Source organism: Vigna unguiculata, chromosome 3 (assembly GCF_037176805.1).
Source record: "Vigna unguiculata cultivar grain cowpea cultivar isolate G323 ecotype 2 chromosome 3, ASM3717680v1, whole genome shotgun sequence".
In the NCBI taxonomy this organism is placed as follows: Eukaryota; Viridiplantae; Streptophyta; class Magnoliopsida; order Fabales; family Fabaceae; genus Vigna; species Vigna unguiculata.
The window spans coordinates 23,114,275-23,132,352 of record NC_140794.1 but is presented as its reverse complement, the minus strand read 5'-3'; the positions used below and the strand labels follow the sequence as shown (position 1 = coordinate 23,132,352).

The following is an 18,078-nucleotide window of genomic DNA, read 5'->3' as shown; positions in this document are numbered from 1 at the left end:
TAGCATTGTAACATATTTCAAAATGTATATTAAAAAATAATTTAAAACAAACACCATTTACATGATTTAGGACATGACATTTAAAAGCTTTAGAATTTTTAATCGGAAATTATATTTCATTATTTTTAACATATTAAAGAAAGAAAAGGAAAAATTGAAATTTTAAAAATATGAAAGGTGCACAAATAAAGCATGGGGTGGAAGGAAGAGAAAACCATTTTCCCATGTCTCAAAATGTGTGTGTATATCCAGCCCGTATAAACGATACCCATCGGGTCTTAAGTCAAGTTAAGGCCCATCATGTATAGTTGCTGCATCTGAATGAGAAGTAGAACGATAAAAGAGGAACCAACCAAGCAAACAAAGAAACAAAAGAAGGAACCGAAGGAGGTTCAAGATTTGGAAATTGAATCCCTAATTTGAAGAAACCTGGTTCAACTCCTGTGGAGGAGTGGTGCTTCAATCTGCATGATCTCATAGTGAATTGTGTTGTGTTCAATCCACTGAGTAACAATGGGGAAAAACCAAGCCTACAAAGCTATGCAGAGAGCCAGGTTGGGCGGTGCCTCCGCCGGCCCCGACGAGATTGAAGACGGCATGGTTTGTACCCTTCCATACTAACCCTAATACTAGCCCTAACATTATCCCTATCTTCTTCTGCCTTTACCCTTTCCACATCACGGATCTCTCTTTGTGCTACGAAACCCCTACGGCATTTCTAATCGTAGTTCACCTCATGATTATGAATGTTTTTTGTGCTGGATTTTACACTGTTGGACTCTGTTTGCCCGCAATTTACCGTATTCGTCAATTAATATGTTGCAATCTCAAATAGGATTTCATCCCGAATACTAATTTCAGAAAATTTCCGACTCTTTTTCAATCGGGAACTCTTTCGTTTCAAAGCATCGGTCCTCAACGCGAAGTTTAGAACTTGCTCTTTTAGACTAGTATTTACTCATTTAGAATCGTTTTCTGGGGTCATATCCAGCTTCCGTACAGAATATTGTTGAATAAATTGGGGTGGAAAAGGTGTCCGATGCTTTAAGTTTGCTCGGAAAATATAACTTGTGCATTGATACTTTAAAGCCCTGCTTGAATCACAAATAACCTTTTTTCTTCTTTTTTAGTTTAATATATTCTTTACAAATTTTAGTTGTTAGTAGAAGTAAACCTTATCAATGCTAAGTTCAAGGTTTTAAGCTGCGTTCACAGTAGGGGGTTCATTGCATTTCATAATATTGTAGAAAGTTGTGAACAAATACAGCTCATGTGGTTACAGTTGCGGTCGCATTGTACTTAATGCACTTAAGAGCCTTGGCCTTGAGATAGAAATCATGATCACAGTCCGTTTTCAAAACATTAATACTAAGTGAACAATGAATTGACACTTCATGCACAAGGATCTTTTATCCACGAATCTTGCATAACTATTCTGGATTTCTTTTTTTTTTTCTGTTGTTGATGTGACCTGGTGGAAAATTTGATAACTAAGGCATAGAATTTTTTTTATGGGAACACTTCCTATGATGGTCTACGTTCTTCTCGTGTATTATTATGGTACAGGATAATGCTTTATAATGCTTGAATGTTGGATCAATTCTATATTTCTCTTTTACCCTGGAGCGATATTGATGAGGACAGTCGCAGGTGGATGGTTCATTTCATTCACCAGAATGGCATGCAGCACGTTTGGCTAGCCTTAACACCTCTCATACCATTACCTGGGAAGAGTACAAAAAGAAACAAAAGGTAATCTTCTGAAAACCTTGAATGTTTTCTCTCCATTGTGTTTCTTAATCAGAATGAATTGATTTAAAAAACATCAATTGAATTTTCTTGCTGCTCAATCGTATCCAAGCTACATACTCTAGCTATTTTATTATTTCAATCCATGTCATTACTGGTTTAAATTTTGCTTCACCTATATTCTTGTTTATAGCAATTTTATGCTTTACCATCTCTGTATTCAATTTGAGGGTTGTTTATCTCATCATTCAAGTGCTCTACTCTTGACTTCATATATTAGACAATAGTAAATTGTGTCTGAAGTTTGGCCCATTTTCCTAAACAAACTTGTTTATTTTCCATTTCCTTCTCATTTTCATATCATCATGTTTTCATTAAAAAATTTATTTCATTTTGTTTCTAATATAATTACATTTTTGTTGGAAACCCCATGTTTTTCATTTGGCATTGTACAAGTATTAATTTTTATTACTCATTGTAGCACAATGGTTATATTGTGCTCACGTTCTTCTGTAAAAATTAATCAATGCTTCATTGGGGAAGGCTGAATATGATTCTTTTAATGGTAAATTACATTTCATTACCCTAAGATTTTTAAACTGACAGCAACCCCACACATATCCACAACCCACTCCCCAAATCCCTTAATATTTGATTGGCGACAGACTTAATGAAAGTGTTAAGTATTTACAGAACTCAAACTTTCAACTCATTCTTAAATATTTGTTTTTATCCTTAACCCCTTTTTTTCTTTTCTTTAGTCCTAGAACAATTTGTTTGTGAAAATCCTCTCTGCCACTAATTTGACCTTCAAAGTTAACCTTGATTGCATTATCATGATGCCATCCCATGCCATGTTAGAAAAAATAGCGAAATCTGGAATGTTGCCAAAAGTGTCACAACAGCATATGACAGCATCAAGGACTGAAATGAAAAAAATTAATATATTTATAGGGCAACAATAAACATGTAATTTATTTGTTGGGACTAAAAGCAAGAGATGATACACAGACACACATACAAAGGACTAAAGTTAAAAATGACTTCTATATAGGCTAAAATAATAAGGTAAACATATTAGTAAGGAGATGTAAAAAGCAACTTATTTAGAAGGACTAAAGTCATAAATAACATTTATAAAACATGTTTAAAGTAGAAGAAAAAAGGGGCCAAAAAGGTAAATCATGTTTATAATAATAGAAATTATGACAATTGAACGAGATTAGAAAAAGGTAAATCATGCTAATGTTTGCAATGATAATTTAACCAATTTTCAAATGAGTGATTGACACCAAAGTGATAATTAGAGGTTTCAAAATGGGCCAATCCGAAAACTCAATACATATAGGCTTGGCAAGCCAAGCCGAAGAAGTGTGTAGCCTGCAAGCCAAACTGGCCTGTTGGTTTGTTTTTGGCCTATTTTGGAATATGGATAGGGCAAACCCAACACTATCTTTTTACTTTGTGGATTAGTCAAGGCTTCCTGTTTTTTAATATCTCTAGCTATAACCACGTTATTTTGAGAGAGATTATTCTGTACCCAATGGATTGAGAGAAACCTAAGACAAAATAAACTTGAAAAACTACATTGCATGTTTAGGCTTTCTTTATAATTAGGTGTATTTGTGGTGGTCTCAATCACGCATTCTGAAAATTGGTTAAATTATTCATTTTTAACATCAACATAATTTACCTTTTTTATAAAGATGGCTCATAATAATCAACTGCACCTAGTTTCGTCCACATTAAGTATGTTATTTTTACCCTAGTCCTTTTAAATAAATTGTTTATGTTTTAGTCCCTACAAATATTTATTTTTGTTTAGTCCTTGAAAATGTTGTTTTTTTTTTTTGTCCCTGTAAATATGCTACTTTTTTATTGGTTCCTGATGGCATCATATGTTGATGAAACCCTTTTGGCAATGTAAAGATCGTTGATCTGCCAATTTTTGTTGATGTTGTATGTGGTGATGTCATCAACATTTTAATTTTGACAGTAAGATTAATGGCAGGGTTGATTTCCCCAAAACTTGTGAGGTAAAAAAAGAAAAAGTAAATGACCAAAAGATCCCTCTTATCAAGGATGAAAAGTAACATAATATAATAACAAGGATTTTTATAGTATGATCTTATGAAATTTTCTTTCGTGAACTGAGTTAATTTTTAACATGAAATTAAGATGTGTAACCTGAAAAAATTATAAAGAAAATAGAGTACATTGTTGTATTTATTTTACTCCTATAAAAAATATACTATATATTCATTGTTTATTTTTTTATTTTATTTTGTTTGCTATTTGGATTCATTAATTTAACTAATTAAATTGTGAGAATATTATATTTTCTCTTGTTTGAGACATGCATTTTTCTCTTTATATGGCCATATGACAGACTACTCGCTTTTGTCTTTTAGAGTATTGTTGCCTGTTTTGCGTCTATTTGGACTAGCTTCTTCATAAAGACTTCTAGAAAAAGAAAAAAATGAAATTGACCTCTCTATAAGTGAAAATTAGCTTATGTGCATAAGTTAATTTCTAGATGCTCTCCCGTATAACTTCTCCAAAATTTTGTTTTTAACTTGTACATTAGTTAACTTGTACATTATGGAGAAGTTAATTTCATTTTCTTTTTTCTCTCCTGGATATCCTTCTGAAGAAACTCGTCCAAACATGTCCTTTACTATTTATTAGTACATCGTACTAATCTTGTTATTATGAATCCCTTGACAAATTCTACTAACCTCCCAAAAAGGTCACATGACACTCCTCTGCCGTTTTGGTTTCACATGACTATGGATATCCCCTATAAATTAGTTGGATCTGAGCTTGTCTGTAACATAAAATGTTGAAATTAGTCGTATGCAATTGAAGTATGTTTGCTTTAAAAGTTTTCTGTGGAAATTAGATTCCAGTCCTTTGTGTATTATCTATCCTTTTTTTCTCAAGGCGCTACTGCCATCATAAATGTACAAGTTTTGTCTACGTTAACTGCCTTTATGCGGAAGGCAGGTCGTTGTCATTTGATGATAAACAGTACAGAGGTGACTGTAATGTTGAAAAAAGAGGGAGTTCTTTGTCATTTGGCCGCACCATAACTAAGAGCCAGCCTTGTAAGCTAGCTTTACTATAGCACTTTGAAAGCAAGCTATTAAGGACACTTGCAGTCTGGCAGCTAAGAAACTTTATCTTTCTCATTAGCTAATTAAGGGGCCATCAGGTATAATCTTACATGCTTTTCTTAATATATGATTGTTTAAGTTACTCCGGGTCCCCTGAAAGCCATGTTTGTCGTGACCATTCCAAGGAAATATTTGCCAAAGACCTGCCTCTCTAGGTTATTTTATAGCTTCTTTGTGGTGTGGCTAATATATTTTGGATTTGCATTCTTTCCCCTACTTTGCTGGTTATTTCCTAAATATCAATGCTTAATACTTTATATATCAATTTTCTAGGCCAATAAACAGTGTTTAACTTGTGTTTGTTCACGATATTATATATTTAACTTTATTTGAATTTTATTGACTAGGAAGAGGAAATAAAAAAAGGGGAATTGGAAGCAGATGCAGATAGGATGATGAGAGAGTACAGAGCTCAACTAGATGCTGAAAGGGCTCGTAAGCTTTCCCAAGGAAGAAATCACTCTAGTAGCAAGTCTAGACATTCTAAAGGTATGTGTGGTAAAGTTATCATGTTTTGTGGTAGTACTTAGCTTCTCATTTGGACTGCATTCTCTAATTGGCAGATAAGAGGGACAGAATTTCTAAGAAGCACAGCAGCAGAAAGAGAAAGGTGCTTTTTAATTCCGAAGACATTTATGTTTAACATGGATGAAATGAAAACTTGTTAAATTTCGTGCTTTTGTTTGCAAATTGAATAACAGCTTAACTATCTCTTTAACTTAACTAAGAGCTAGTGATTGTCTTTGTTTTTAGTTTTCATTGAATAATGGTTGTAGTGTACCCTATAACATATTTTTTTGTTCAATGATATGTAAGAAACTACTCACAATGAGTAGTAATTACTATGATGAAAAATTGTGATTATTTTTGGTTAAAAGAAATTGATGTTTCATTGTTGCATCGTGTCTATGTGCCGCATGTGTGTCAACATTCTTGTACATAAGAAGCACTTATAGAAATGAATTTTTTTTTTTTGTTAATTTTTATAATGCTTGAATTGCAAAATAGGAGCATTTATAATTTTTCATCATAGTAATTACTACTCATTGTGAGTAGTTTCTTACATATCATTGAATCAATAAAGTTGGTGGTAAAAGAATGTTCACAAATATTACAAAAGAGTAAGCACATTATTCATTGTTATAGATGTCTATCTTTTATGAATGCAAGTTTTTTTTTTTTTTTTATGTATTCTCTTTACCTCTACTGTTGTAGCATTCAAGAAGATCTTCTGCATCTAGCTCCTCTTCATCATCTTCATACTCTTCCAGTAGTGATGAAGAAGAAAGAGGGTCAAGGAGATCCAAGTCCAGGTCTAAGAGGTCAAAGAAGGAAAAGAAGCCCAAGTCAAGAAGCAAGGACACTGGAACGGATAGTGAAGATAATGGTCCAGTTCGTCTTTCAAGATTCTTTGGGAACGTCAAGAGTTAATAGTGCCTGAATATTTGGTCATGTATCATAAAATTATTTTATGCAAATTGTACACTGTGGGCAGCCTCACTTTTATGATCAACTTATTCTTTCTTTACAGATCTGTAATCTTGTATGCCATTTTGTCTTTTTCAGAAAGGATTATTGTCTTGGATCAATGTGTGAGATGGAGGGGCTCTTTGAGTTTCGATGACTATAAATTGAATTATAGCGTGATGTTTAACGGACCATCCAGGCTCAGGAGGAATCGGTACTCACTGGTTAACCATATCGAACTATTAGTGGACTCAATGGAAAGGGAGGGAATACAGCACTAATTTGCGATGATTTATTATCGTATACGTGTAGTTTTAAAATGATTTTAATGGTTTTATAACAGTTTTTCATTTGTTGTATAATCACGGATCACCAATATTTACTTTGAAAAAGATAGCTGTTGTAATAATAGTTGTCACATGGTTAAAAGTTTAAAATACCCTTAAAATTATAAAAAAAAATGATATTTTGTGAAGAGTTATCAAACTGGTAAAGAACCTGTCAGTTTTAGTACAAGAATCAACTGTTTAAATTTTTTAACAAAATTTGGTTCTAAAATATTTGTAGAGTAAATATAAGTATACAATGAAAATACGAAGATATTGTTTTTAAATTTGTTTTGTAAGATGTACAATACGATATTTGCTAATTTTTCGTTATATTATTTTATTTTAATTTATTTTTTAAAACTGTTTGACTCTGACTTAATAAGTTGATTAAAAGAATGATAAAATTTTTAGACTAGACTACTTTTGAAGATATTGCTTATTTAATGCATATAATCTTTACTAATGTACGCGAGGGCACCAGTTTCTGTGGGTTGAGAAGCTCTTCCTTTTCATGATATGGCAGTATGTTAAAAATAGTATTGTTTTTGTTACGGATTTTTCTTAATCCATTCTATTAGAGACTAAAATCCTTGGTGTATAATGAAATGACTTCATCACAATATATAACTCCATTAAAACAACTTTCATTTGATAGAACTGAATTTGACGAAGTCAACCCCAAAAGTTAACCTCTGCACCTTCAAGCTTCTTCTGTTATACGGTGTTGTCAGTAAGTGTATTATTTTTCTCGGTAAGTATAAGATACCGTAATCAATCAACAATGTCAATGAAAGATCAATGACAACAAGAAAGGGTACGTTTTAAATAATTGCTCATTTCTATATCAAAATCAAAGGCTCAGAAATCTCCGTTACACTAAAATCAACCAGTAAAAATCAGGGAACTAAATTAAACAACCCAGTTTATCTAAAGAATAAAGTTACACATTTACTGACTTATCGATTGACTTCTATTTTAGTTTTTACTAGTTGAACCACCATAAATTACCGTTCTTTACTTCACTAATTAAACTTATTTTTAATGACAAAGATAAATGTGATAATAAATTCATAAGTGTAAGCTGAACAAATAACCTTTACCAGGGAAAAAAGAGAGAATTTCAAACCCACAAGATCATAAATTTGAGACCGAGAAAGATTTATCAGTTGGCTCAAGCCAATGAATTGGGACAATAATATGAAGCAAATAAGCCAATACAAACACCTTATGATTGTTCCAGTCTACCAATCATGCCTCTGAGGGAAACAATTCAACTCCAATATCACCTGGTTTCAGATGATAGATATATACACAAAGACATCCCTTGATCTATGGACACAGACATCAAACGATCCAAATCCAATGACAACATCACTATCACTACTGCTGATACTCAGGATTAAATGCTAAAGCCTCTCGGTATATCAGTTCTTTCATCTGTTCCTCACTCAAAGCATGTTGTTCAAAGTCAAAGCTAAAGGGAGTCATGCACACAGGTTCATCACTGATGTCATGCAGAGACGTTAAGTACGGGTGTGCCAGTGCATCTTCAACTGCAAAACAAGGTAAAATCAAGGAATGTAAGCACAAGGATAAATATTTGAACTTCGAATGCCGACGGTGATGCTTATGAGACAAACACATGAAGTTTTGTTAGGTAAACATTTTCCTTAATAATTACAAAATGCTATATTGTTTTCAATATGTATCTTGTTTCAAACATTTGTATATGGTATGACGAAAATAGCAAACAACAAAATGTTTTCACCATCTACACAAATCAAGGCAACAGGAGACAAAGTAAAATAAGGGGGTAGTTTTGTAATTACAAGTGAAGAAAGATATCAAAACAGAAAACATTTTCACAACCAATTTGGCCATTTCTAAAACACTTATCGAAGCGACAGAACTTCTACTACTTATTGAGAATACATATAACAATCTGAGATTTTATGTTGTAAGCTCACAGAGACTAGAATACAAAGCCTACCCAACTAAACAGAAGTTACACCACATTAGTTAATAAGCTTAGCCAAATGCAAGAAAAGCAATACAAACGTGGCACATTGATAGAATAGTTTAAACAGATAAAATCACGCACATACAATTTCTGAAGGATATATAGTATACAACCCAATAATTATATGGCATCTCCAAAGCTAAACAGAAACCATTTATGGAAAAGTAGATTCAAATTCTCAACCAAATGCTAAATATTCAAATAGTGTTTTAACTAGTACTTGTGTCAAAAAAACATAAATCTCTTATATTGGTAATCTTTAACCACAGAATCCGAGACTCAAGCAATGAAAAATTGAAACTTACCGGTAATCCTTTTTCTAGGGTCAAAAGTTAACATTTTTTCAACAAGATCTATAGCTTCAGGGTGGACATGTGGAAACTTTTCTTGGAAAGATTGACGGAGGTAAAGAGGCAGTTGCCTAATGTATCTCTTCGCATTTTCATTCAGAAATCCCAAATCAGCTTCTGAAGGGGTGCCAATCAGCTGTAAAGTAAGAGCATATCTGTTATACACTGATTTCAATTCAGACTGTCATCAAATTTGAACTATATAGAGACCATAAGGATAAAATAAGTTAACATAACAAATGTGTAGATTTCAATAAGAATTTCATCATCTTGGTTTAATGGTCTGACTTTACTCAGGCATGGACATGATATAATGAAACTTAACCTGAACACAATTCGCTTTAATATCGGTAAGTTCCAAGTCTGACAGATTAATAATTTCAACCATATAAAACAAATGTGAATCAATAGTTCTTGGATGTTCTTCATATAATAAAGACTGTTGAATAAGTTACCTCCATAAGTAGACGCAACTGATGCACGTGATCTCTGCCAGGAAACAAAGGCTTTCGATCCATCAGTTCCATGAAAATACAACCAACAGACCATACATCAATTGCTGCTGTGTAATCAGAAGAGTTCAACAGAAGTTCTGGTGCACGGTACCATCTTGTAACAACATATTCAGTCATAAAATCAGTTTCAGAGGTGACTCGAGCCAGTCCAAAATCACAAATTTTTAAGTCGCAGTTTGCATTCAGGAGAAGGTTGCTAGGCTTTAAGTCCCTGTGCAGAACATTTGCAGAATGTATATACTTCAACCCCCGGAGAATTTGATACAGAAAATACTGTGCCAAGAAAAAAAATTATTCAGGTGTCAAGGACAAGATTAAATAAATTTCACAAACAAACAAAAAATGAGACAATTACCAAATCATTTTCTCATGACATGAAAGATGAAACTGAAGAAGTATTCTATTACCAACCATTTATATTTGAAGGACTTTCCAAAGAATTTATAATATAATGCCAATGTGATAAAATATGCCAATAGTTAATAGAAACATGGGCAAAATGTAAACGTCGTGTATATAAACAATTACCTGACAATGCTCCTCTGATAACGCTTGATTTGAACGAATGATTTGGTGCAGGTCAGTGTCCATCAACTCATAAGCAATGTAAACATCATTGAACACCTCCCTTTGAGGTGGTGGCACTATATCCCTGATTGCAACCACCTAGACAATAATTACAATAGGCAAACCGGTATAAGAAATATTCTTACTGCTCTTAAGTTGTATGACATCACAAAGTTATTTGCCCCACAATGTATAAGAAATATGATATGTACAGACATTTAAATGACCTAATAATGAGCACTTATTTTCTGTTATCAGAGTTACAATAAGACAAAATGAGGCAGCCCAGTAGTAAATGCAACATTTCAACAGAGCACGTGTATGAATTATGTTTGCACAATTTCACACAATTCATTTCACCAAGGACTCCACAAGAAGCAAATCAAATAAGCATGTTTGTCAATTCATTTCAACTGGAATGAAGCAAATAAAATAAGTAACGTCTCTAACATATATCTCAGCTAGCATCAACAATCAAATGCCAAAAGTAATTTAAGAAAAAGAAAAAACGCATGCATTAATGTTGGACAAAAATGGTAAATTAGTACATCAAGATTAAGGATAAGATGACAAACTAATCAACAAAATTGTCAGGGTATCAATCAATAACATGCATCTATCATCAATTTTTCCTTTGGACACAAGTTTATGTTTCCTTTCAAATGTTATGAATCACCATCCTACACCTGGACACTAACAACTGATACTTATTTTCTACTCATTATCATCATCAATAGGTTTACCACCAGTAAGTTAATGCATGCATGCCACATAAAAAGAACAGGTGCATTTAGGTCTCAATGTCTTCTACTATGTTTTTACACACCTCATCATTGAGCATTCATTATTCCCTCAATTCAAACTAAAATTGTTTCACAGCTGAAAGGAAACACTTTGTATCATTGAATTTGAATCTTTCAAACAAAAACTCAGGATCTAACTTGGAACAGACAATTACACCACACAACAGAAAAGATTAAGCTTACACAACAACACCAAAACAAGAAAGCAAGCAAACAAACAACACTATAAGGCAATCTCAATAATTACTCACTAACGTTTTCATGATCCATGTGACGAAGCAGCTTGATTTCTCGGAGGGTCCTCTTGGCGTCAATCTTGTTGTCAAACGCATTCGCAATCTTCTTGATAGCAACATGCTCATTCGTCTCCGAGTTCAAAGCCGAGCTATTCACACACAACAAAACAAAAACCAAACAAAAATTTCCATCTTCCATTCCCAACCAAATAAAAAAGAATCCATCTTTTTCTTACATTCAAGAAAATACCACAGAATAGAGAGAGAGAAAAAAAAAAGAACATTCAAAAAGAAACTAACTTAGGGGTGGGATTCGATTTGCAAAGAAATAAAGGAAATAAAGAGAAAAAAAGGGTAAGTGAATACCAAACGATGCCGTATGCGCCTTTCCCGATGGGCATGATGGGTGGCTTGTATTTGGCGGTGACTTCGAATATGTTCCCAAATATGTTGTATTGGATGAACCTGCCACCGTGGCTGAGCGTGGCCGGAATATTGTCGATCCCCATGGCCGGCGGGGGCTGATGGGGTTCTGGATGCGGTGCTGCATCCGACATAACGGTGTCTGCAGGCGGAGCAGCTCCTCCTCCTCCTTCCATTGGGTGTGTTGTATTCTTTGTTGCGTCTAAGATTGAAAGAAAGAGAGAAGAGAGAGGATAAGAGATGGTTAATGAAGTTTGAGTTGGTGGTGGAATGAATATATTTATAATATGTATGTGGGAAAATGTTGATGATGGTGGCGGTGATGATGCAATCGGTGTTATGAAGAATAGGATTAGAAGAAGAGGAAGAAGCAGAATGAACCTGATTTGTGTGAGAGGGCTTTTGGTCAAACAGATCTGTACTCTCTCTCTCTCTCCCAACTTCTGTAAAAACTGTCATCTCCTTCTTCTGTCAATCTTTTCTTCTTTTATTCATTTCTTTTTTTTTTCTCAATTTTTTCAAATTTTCCTTTTTTGTATATACATTTTCTTACATTAATCTTGTTCAAGGAAGGGTTAAACATTAATTATCACCATATTTTCTCTTCTTGCATAAGAAATCACTGAAATTTGAATTTAAAGAATTTTATGCAAGTTACTTCATTTCTCATAACATAATTGCTCTTGATAATTATATAAACACACACTTTTGTTTGATAAAGATTTAATCTTATTTCCTACTTTGCAGGACATATATATATATATATATATATATATATATATATATACATATATACATATATATATATATGTATATATATATATATATACATATATATACATATATATATATATGTATATATATATACATATATATATATATATATATAATTTTTTTTTGTGTATTTTTTTTATATCTGCTTGTTTGGTTGGTTTTTAGTATAATGTTATGGGTTGAGTAATATTTGAAGGAATAAAAAGTTTACTAAAGATGTGGCTACTACTTAATGTCTATTTTTAATTATTAGGAGTATTCAATAAAGTGCATTAATGTTCTTTAGTTAATGATTTTTTAAACACTCATGAGCAAGATTTACATGTAATTTTTATTAAAATCTTTGTACTTGGTAACATTGTTTTGGTACATAAGTTGTATTAATGTACATATTAAATGTTTTTCTAATTTAAAATACCATGTTTATAAAAATTTAAAATATTAAATGAATTTTAAATTTAAGTTTAATATAAAAATTAAATTAACTTATTAAATGTTTTTAAATTAAAATTTATTCAATGATTTCTAAGTTTAGATTGATTAAATATTTGTAGATTTAAAGTTATTAATGTTTTCTAAATTTAAAATTATTAATTTTTTTCCACATAAATTGTTAACCTTTTCAAAGTTTAAAACTATTAAACGTTTCTTCTTGTTTTAAAAATTAAATATTTTTATTTTTATTAAATGGACTTGGTTTTAATTTCATAATTAAATTTACTAATTGGGCTTTTTGTTTTAATTCTTTAATTAAATAATTGTACATGATTTTCTGTACCCTTTTAGAGCATAAATGGACACACTGCATTCTGATATTTCCACTGCATACATTTCATTTTTGTTTTAACATAAAAAAAAATCATCTTTTATATTAAAATTTTCACTTTTATGGAGAAAATAATTAATACATTGCTGGGTATATTACAGCAATTTGTTACTTTCAATATGAAATTTGTATAAATAAAATAACACGTGTTTGTTTGGATATAAAAATAATTTACTGCATGACTTTGTTTTGGATATACCATTAATTTACTGCGTAACTTTGCTGGTAACTTCCTTTAAAAATAAAAATAATTTAATTATATATATTTTTATTTCAAAATTAATTGTACATATAGTTAATCAAACATATATAAACATATATAGAATGAGAAAAATAATAATAACTTATTAACAAACATTTTCTATTTAATTAATACCAGTGCATACGCACGTTTTTTTTTTCAAATAGTTTCATATATATTTTAGTCACTAATTAATATTTCGTCAGGTATAGTTTAATATATATTTTAGTCAGTAATTAATATATGGTCAGATATTTTCAGATACAGTTTTATATTTTCAGATATTTTTGATATATTTGTAAAAGCAATAGCTTTCGTTTTCAGTTTGAGATTCAGTGTTACAATTTTTTCGTTCTTTGGTGCACTAGTTTTGTTGTGGAAGAAGATATCGTCTTCCTGTAGATACAGCTTCAAGAACTTGTTTCAGAACTCCATCTGTTTGCTAACTCCGGGTGACGTAAGTAATTTTTAAGTTTTGCTGTTCATCTGCGTTATCAATATTGGTTATATTGTTTTTCGTTACTTTCCATTGTTTTGATGAATACTTTCGTTGTCTTTCTAATGGTTGTGATAATGTCATTGATGCATAGTTTGGTTAATTTTCTAACATGCATGTGCTATATGGTTGTGTTCTTGCATGTACGGGCGTTACAGGGATTTGGGGATTTTGAAGAAGGTTTTATGGTTGAATGGGGAAAGAAATTGGTTATTGGAACCAACTATTTCACAGATCCAATGGGAAATGTTTTAAACTTAGAGTTTGAGGACAACTTGATTAAAAAGGGGATTTTTCGAATTCCATATCATTTTGAAGAATTCTATGAACTGGAAGATTTGCACTATATCTGTACTTTGTTCTGCGGTGATAGATATTTCCGAATCAGAATTTTCGACACAAACTGGACTGAGATCGAATACCCAGGGTTAGGAAATAGTTACATTGCAGAGGAAGATTTAGTGTGGTCCAGGTTCATGTCTTCATTTCGGGTGAAGTTATGTCCCATAGAGGTTAACTTCCGAACCTTATCAATTTCTTGTGTTTTAGTATTAATTTTTATTCCAATCTAATATTGAATGTTTCTCCGAATGCAGTCTATGATTTGCTTGGATGCATATTTTCATTTATTCTGGGAGAAGAAAGTAATTTATGGTGAAGAGATGCAGTTCATAGATCCCTGTTATAACACTTTTAAGTTTAAGTTTGATGTGAAAGAAAATGGTACAACTGTTTTTCGTGGAGGTATTGGAAAGATGTTTAAGTACTATAATTTGAAAGATAAAGTGTACTTGCATCTGAATTATGTGTCGAAGAATGTTTTATTGTATAGGTTGTTTTTGTTAGAAGGAATGGAGATTAATTATAGCACAAATGGTGCGTGCTGTTCTCGTAGTGGCAATATTGGTTCAGATGTTGCTGACCCTGGTGCTGATTATGATGTTGGTGCATCGTCGCTGGTATTGTTATCTATATTTTTAATAACAGTATTATTATTTGAATATGTATTTTATTGTGCACTTATTTTGTTAACATTTTTAATACTTATTTTCAGTATCTTAATGCTTCTTTCGTTGGAACTGCATTGTCGAGATCTAAGAAGGAGTATATTCTATCAAATGGCAATGGAATGTACTGAGATTGTTCAATTAGATGGGCCGCAAGATCAAAATCTGAATGTTATCTGGGACGCGGATGGAAGAGATTTGTCAGTGAAAATAACTTATGCATTGGTGACTGTATCAAGTTGGAAGTTCAGAAACACGATGACAGAAGAATAATAATTAAGAAAATTTAGGGTGTTTTTTGACTTAGATTACTAACTCTAAATATGTACTTATGTGGTAATATTTTGGTGCAAGTGTGGCACAAGTACATTTAATTATGTTTGTAGTTTTGGTTTCGTATGTATGGATATGTTTATTTGGTGGATGAAGTAATGCGTTTATGAAATTTGGAATTTTTTATTTATAGTAATCGATCATAATTTCGTTTATTAAACGTAATGGTTGGATTTGTGTTTGTCAAATGTTAAAATAAAATTGATTTTTAAACATGAAACAATTAATTATTTTTATTATAATAATTAAGCGTTACGATAATTCATTAGAAACCTTATAATTACCATGAACATGAAAACATTAAATGATTTTAAGAAGATGAAGTGATAAATAGATGAATATATAGATGAAGCAATCCATTGTATCAACAAACGTGATGTATTTTGACAAATGATTTTGTAATGGTTTACTTGTGAATATAAGTTGATGATTACATTTTTGAATCTCATTATGTTATTTGAAGGTGGCTTTTGCAAATTACCGTTTTTAAGAGCACCTTCTTTGAAGTAGAACATGTTTCGAATATTTCTATCTGTAGAGCATATTGGCAAGCGTATTAATGGTATTAATATGGGTATTCAAATTGTGGTGGTGTATATAGAAATTAATTAGGGGTCATTAAGGTCAAAAGAGTAATTTTCATTGTTGCGTTGTTGGTTGGTGCTTTTTTAAATGATAGGGAATGCTTTTTGGGTATCATTATTTTATATCATTTAACAGATCAAGATGGAGAGCACGAAAAGGGGAAAACAAGAATAGAGCAACTTTACTGTAAGCAGCAAGAACCTACCAATTTTTTGTTTTGATTTCGTTCGACTTTTTGATTGTTAATAATTAATGATATGTCTCTGTTTTGTTTTTATAAAAGAAAATAGCAACAATTTTGTATAAAAATTGACATTTATTTATTTTTATATTCGTTGAGATGTAAAATATATGGATATTGTAGATCTGCAATAGATATAGAGAGGTGCATATACTCTATTATGTTGAGACATAATAGATTCATATAGATATAAGTTGCTTCCTGTTATACATTCTGGAAGACTTCTTTGAAGACAACATTTGTTGTATGAGACAAAGGTCTTTTTTCTTTATCATGGATTAATATCTTTAATCTTGATTTACTCTGAACCCTAGAAACTGCAACATATAACTGTCCATGGCTAAATACTGGTGTGGGTAGGTATAATCCTACAAAACCTAATGATTGTCCCTGAGATTTGTTTATTGTCATGGCATAGGATAATATAATTGGAAATTGCCTTCTAATTAGCTTGAATGGCCATGGAGACTGAGATGGGGACATGGACATTCTTGGTATATATACCTCCTTTCCATTGTTGTTCGCTGTAATAGCCCTTGCACCAATGACATGATTTGCCAATCTTGTAATAATTAACCTGGTTCCGTTGCACAAACCCTCAGACTGATCCAAGTTTCTTAATAACATTATGGGTGATCCAATTTTGAGTTTGATGTTATGGCTTGGCAATCCTGAAATAGTCAATGAGTTTAGAAATTCTGGAGTAATGACATTTGTACCACACCTAGCCAAATCGACCAAATAGTAATAAAACGATACATATATGCCAAAGCAGTCAAGTAGTCAACCTAGGCTGAGTTGGCCTGAGCCTTACCAGCCTAAACCGATAACCTAAACGTCTAGAGGAACAACCTGCACAAGACAACACATGACCAACATAAACCGCCAAGGAAAGTAGTCGGCCTAGGCCGGCTACTCCAATATACTTAGTAAAATCAAAGTCCCCCCTAGCGTTCAATGGGTCCTCCTAAGGTCCTAGGGCCCATGCCCACTTACATCCCAAATTGAAGCCCAAGTCAGGGCCCGGCCCATGGCATAACCAAACATGATTAATACTCTATAAATACACGTGGACCCCAGTAATTAAAGGTACGCATTCATTACTCCATTAATCACCTGATTTGACCTTTTGAGAAGTTTGACTTACTTGAGCTTCGGAGTCCCTTCTGCAGGTAACCCCTCCTGGGTCCAAGCCAACATGTATCAACCGGGAAGAAGCCAATTGAGGAGATAGCGGACTACGTGGGTGAGGTGACGCTTGTGCCTAACTTATCTTGTTTGTTCTCTGCAGGAACAATTGGCGCCCACCGTGGGGTACGAGACGAACACCTTAGTACCCGTTTTTCTCCGAAGATGGTTTCCACCCGCAGTAGAGCTGGAGTGAACAAGCAGGAAGATGCTGGTCCCTCAAGACCTGCTGGCATCACCCCTGACCTAGCCGCCATCCTGGACGGCTAGGCGAAGATGCAACAAGAACTAACAGATATGAAGAAACACAACGCTGATGAGATGGAGGCGCTGCGGCAAGAGAACTCTCGCCTTAGGCGAAAGATCGAAGCTGATCCCACCCTGAAGGGAAAGGCCAAGGAGGCGTCTGAGGCTGCAAGGTCCCCGGCCTTCCAGCCCACAGAAGAGGAAAGCGAATACAACCCCACCCCTCACACCTTCACCACCACCCAACAAACACCCATTCCCTCCACCCATCCCATTCACTCCCCATCCACTCAACCAGGACATACTGCAGCCCCAACCCCTGCTGCTACCCTCCTGACCACCCAGATCCCTTACAACATACCCACCACCCTACACACTACACACTACACATGTTCCACCCTACAACCCACAATACCTTCCAACAACCCACATCCCCCCTCACAACTTTACGTCCACCTTCCCCGCTATGATCAACCATCCCATCCCACCTCATCTGCTCCCACCGC

At 33.2% G+C, this 18,078-nt stretch overlaps 2 protein-coding genes across 3 annotated transcripts; one reads left to right on the top strand and one right to left on the bottom strand.

Moving 5' to 3' along the window:
* Positions 1 to 340: 340 nt before the first annotated feature.
* Positions 341 to 6,586, top strand: LOC114178598 (uncharacterized). The gene is made up of 5 exons (XM_028064601.2): positions 341 to 600; positions 1,651 to 1,752; positions 5,273 to 5,414; positions 5,489 to 5,535; positions 6,141 to 6,586. Exons 1-5 carry the CDS (start codon positions 514 to 516, stop codon positions 6,354 to 6,356), a joined length of 594 nt encoding a protein of 197 aa, XP_027920402.1. The 5' UTR covers positions 341 to 513; the 3' UTR covers positions 6,357 to 6,586.
* A 1,293-nt stretch (positions 6,587 to 7,879) lies between these two features.
* On the bottom strand, positions 7,880 to 12,154 carry MPK10 (MAP kinase 10). Of its 2 annotated transcripts, none has more exons than XM_028064424.2 (7): positions 12,017 to 12,154; positions 11,579 to 11,837; positions 11,232 to 11,361; positions 10,135 to 10,272; positions 9,547 to 9,879; positions 9,047 to 9,227; positions 7,880 to 8,274 (listed from the first exon to the last, which is right to left on the bottom strand). In XM_028064424.2, the coding sequence occupies exons 2-7, from the start codon at positions 11,809 to 11,811 to the stop codon at positions 8,102 to 8,104; spliced, it is 1,188 nt and encodes a 395-aa protein (XP_027920225.1). In that variant the 5' UTR covers positions 11,812 to 11,837; positions 12,017 to 12,154; the 3' UTR covers positions 7,880 to 8,101. The 2 variants fall into 2 exon arrangements, with proteins under 2 accessions (XP_027920225.1, XP_085527704.1); XM_085671578.1 differs by having other exon boundaries at positions 11,579 to 11,814; positions 11,984 to 12,103.
* Positions 12,155 to 18,078: the final 5,924 nt, after the last annotated feature.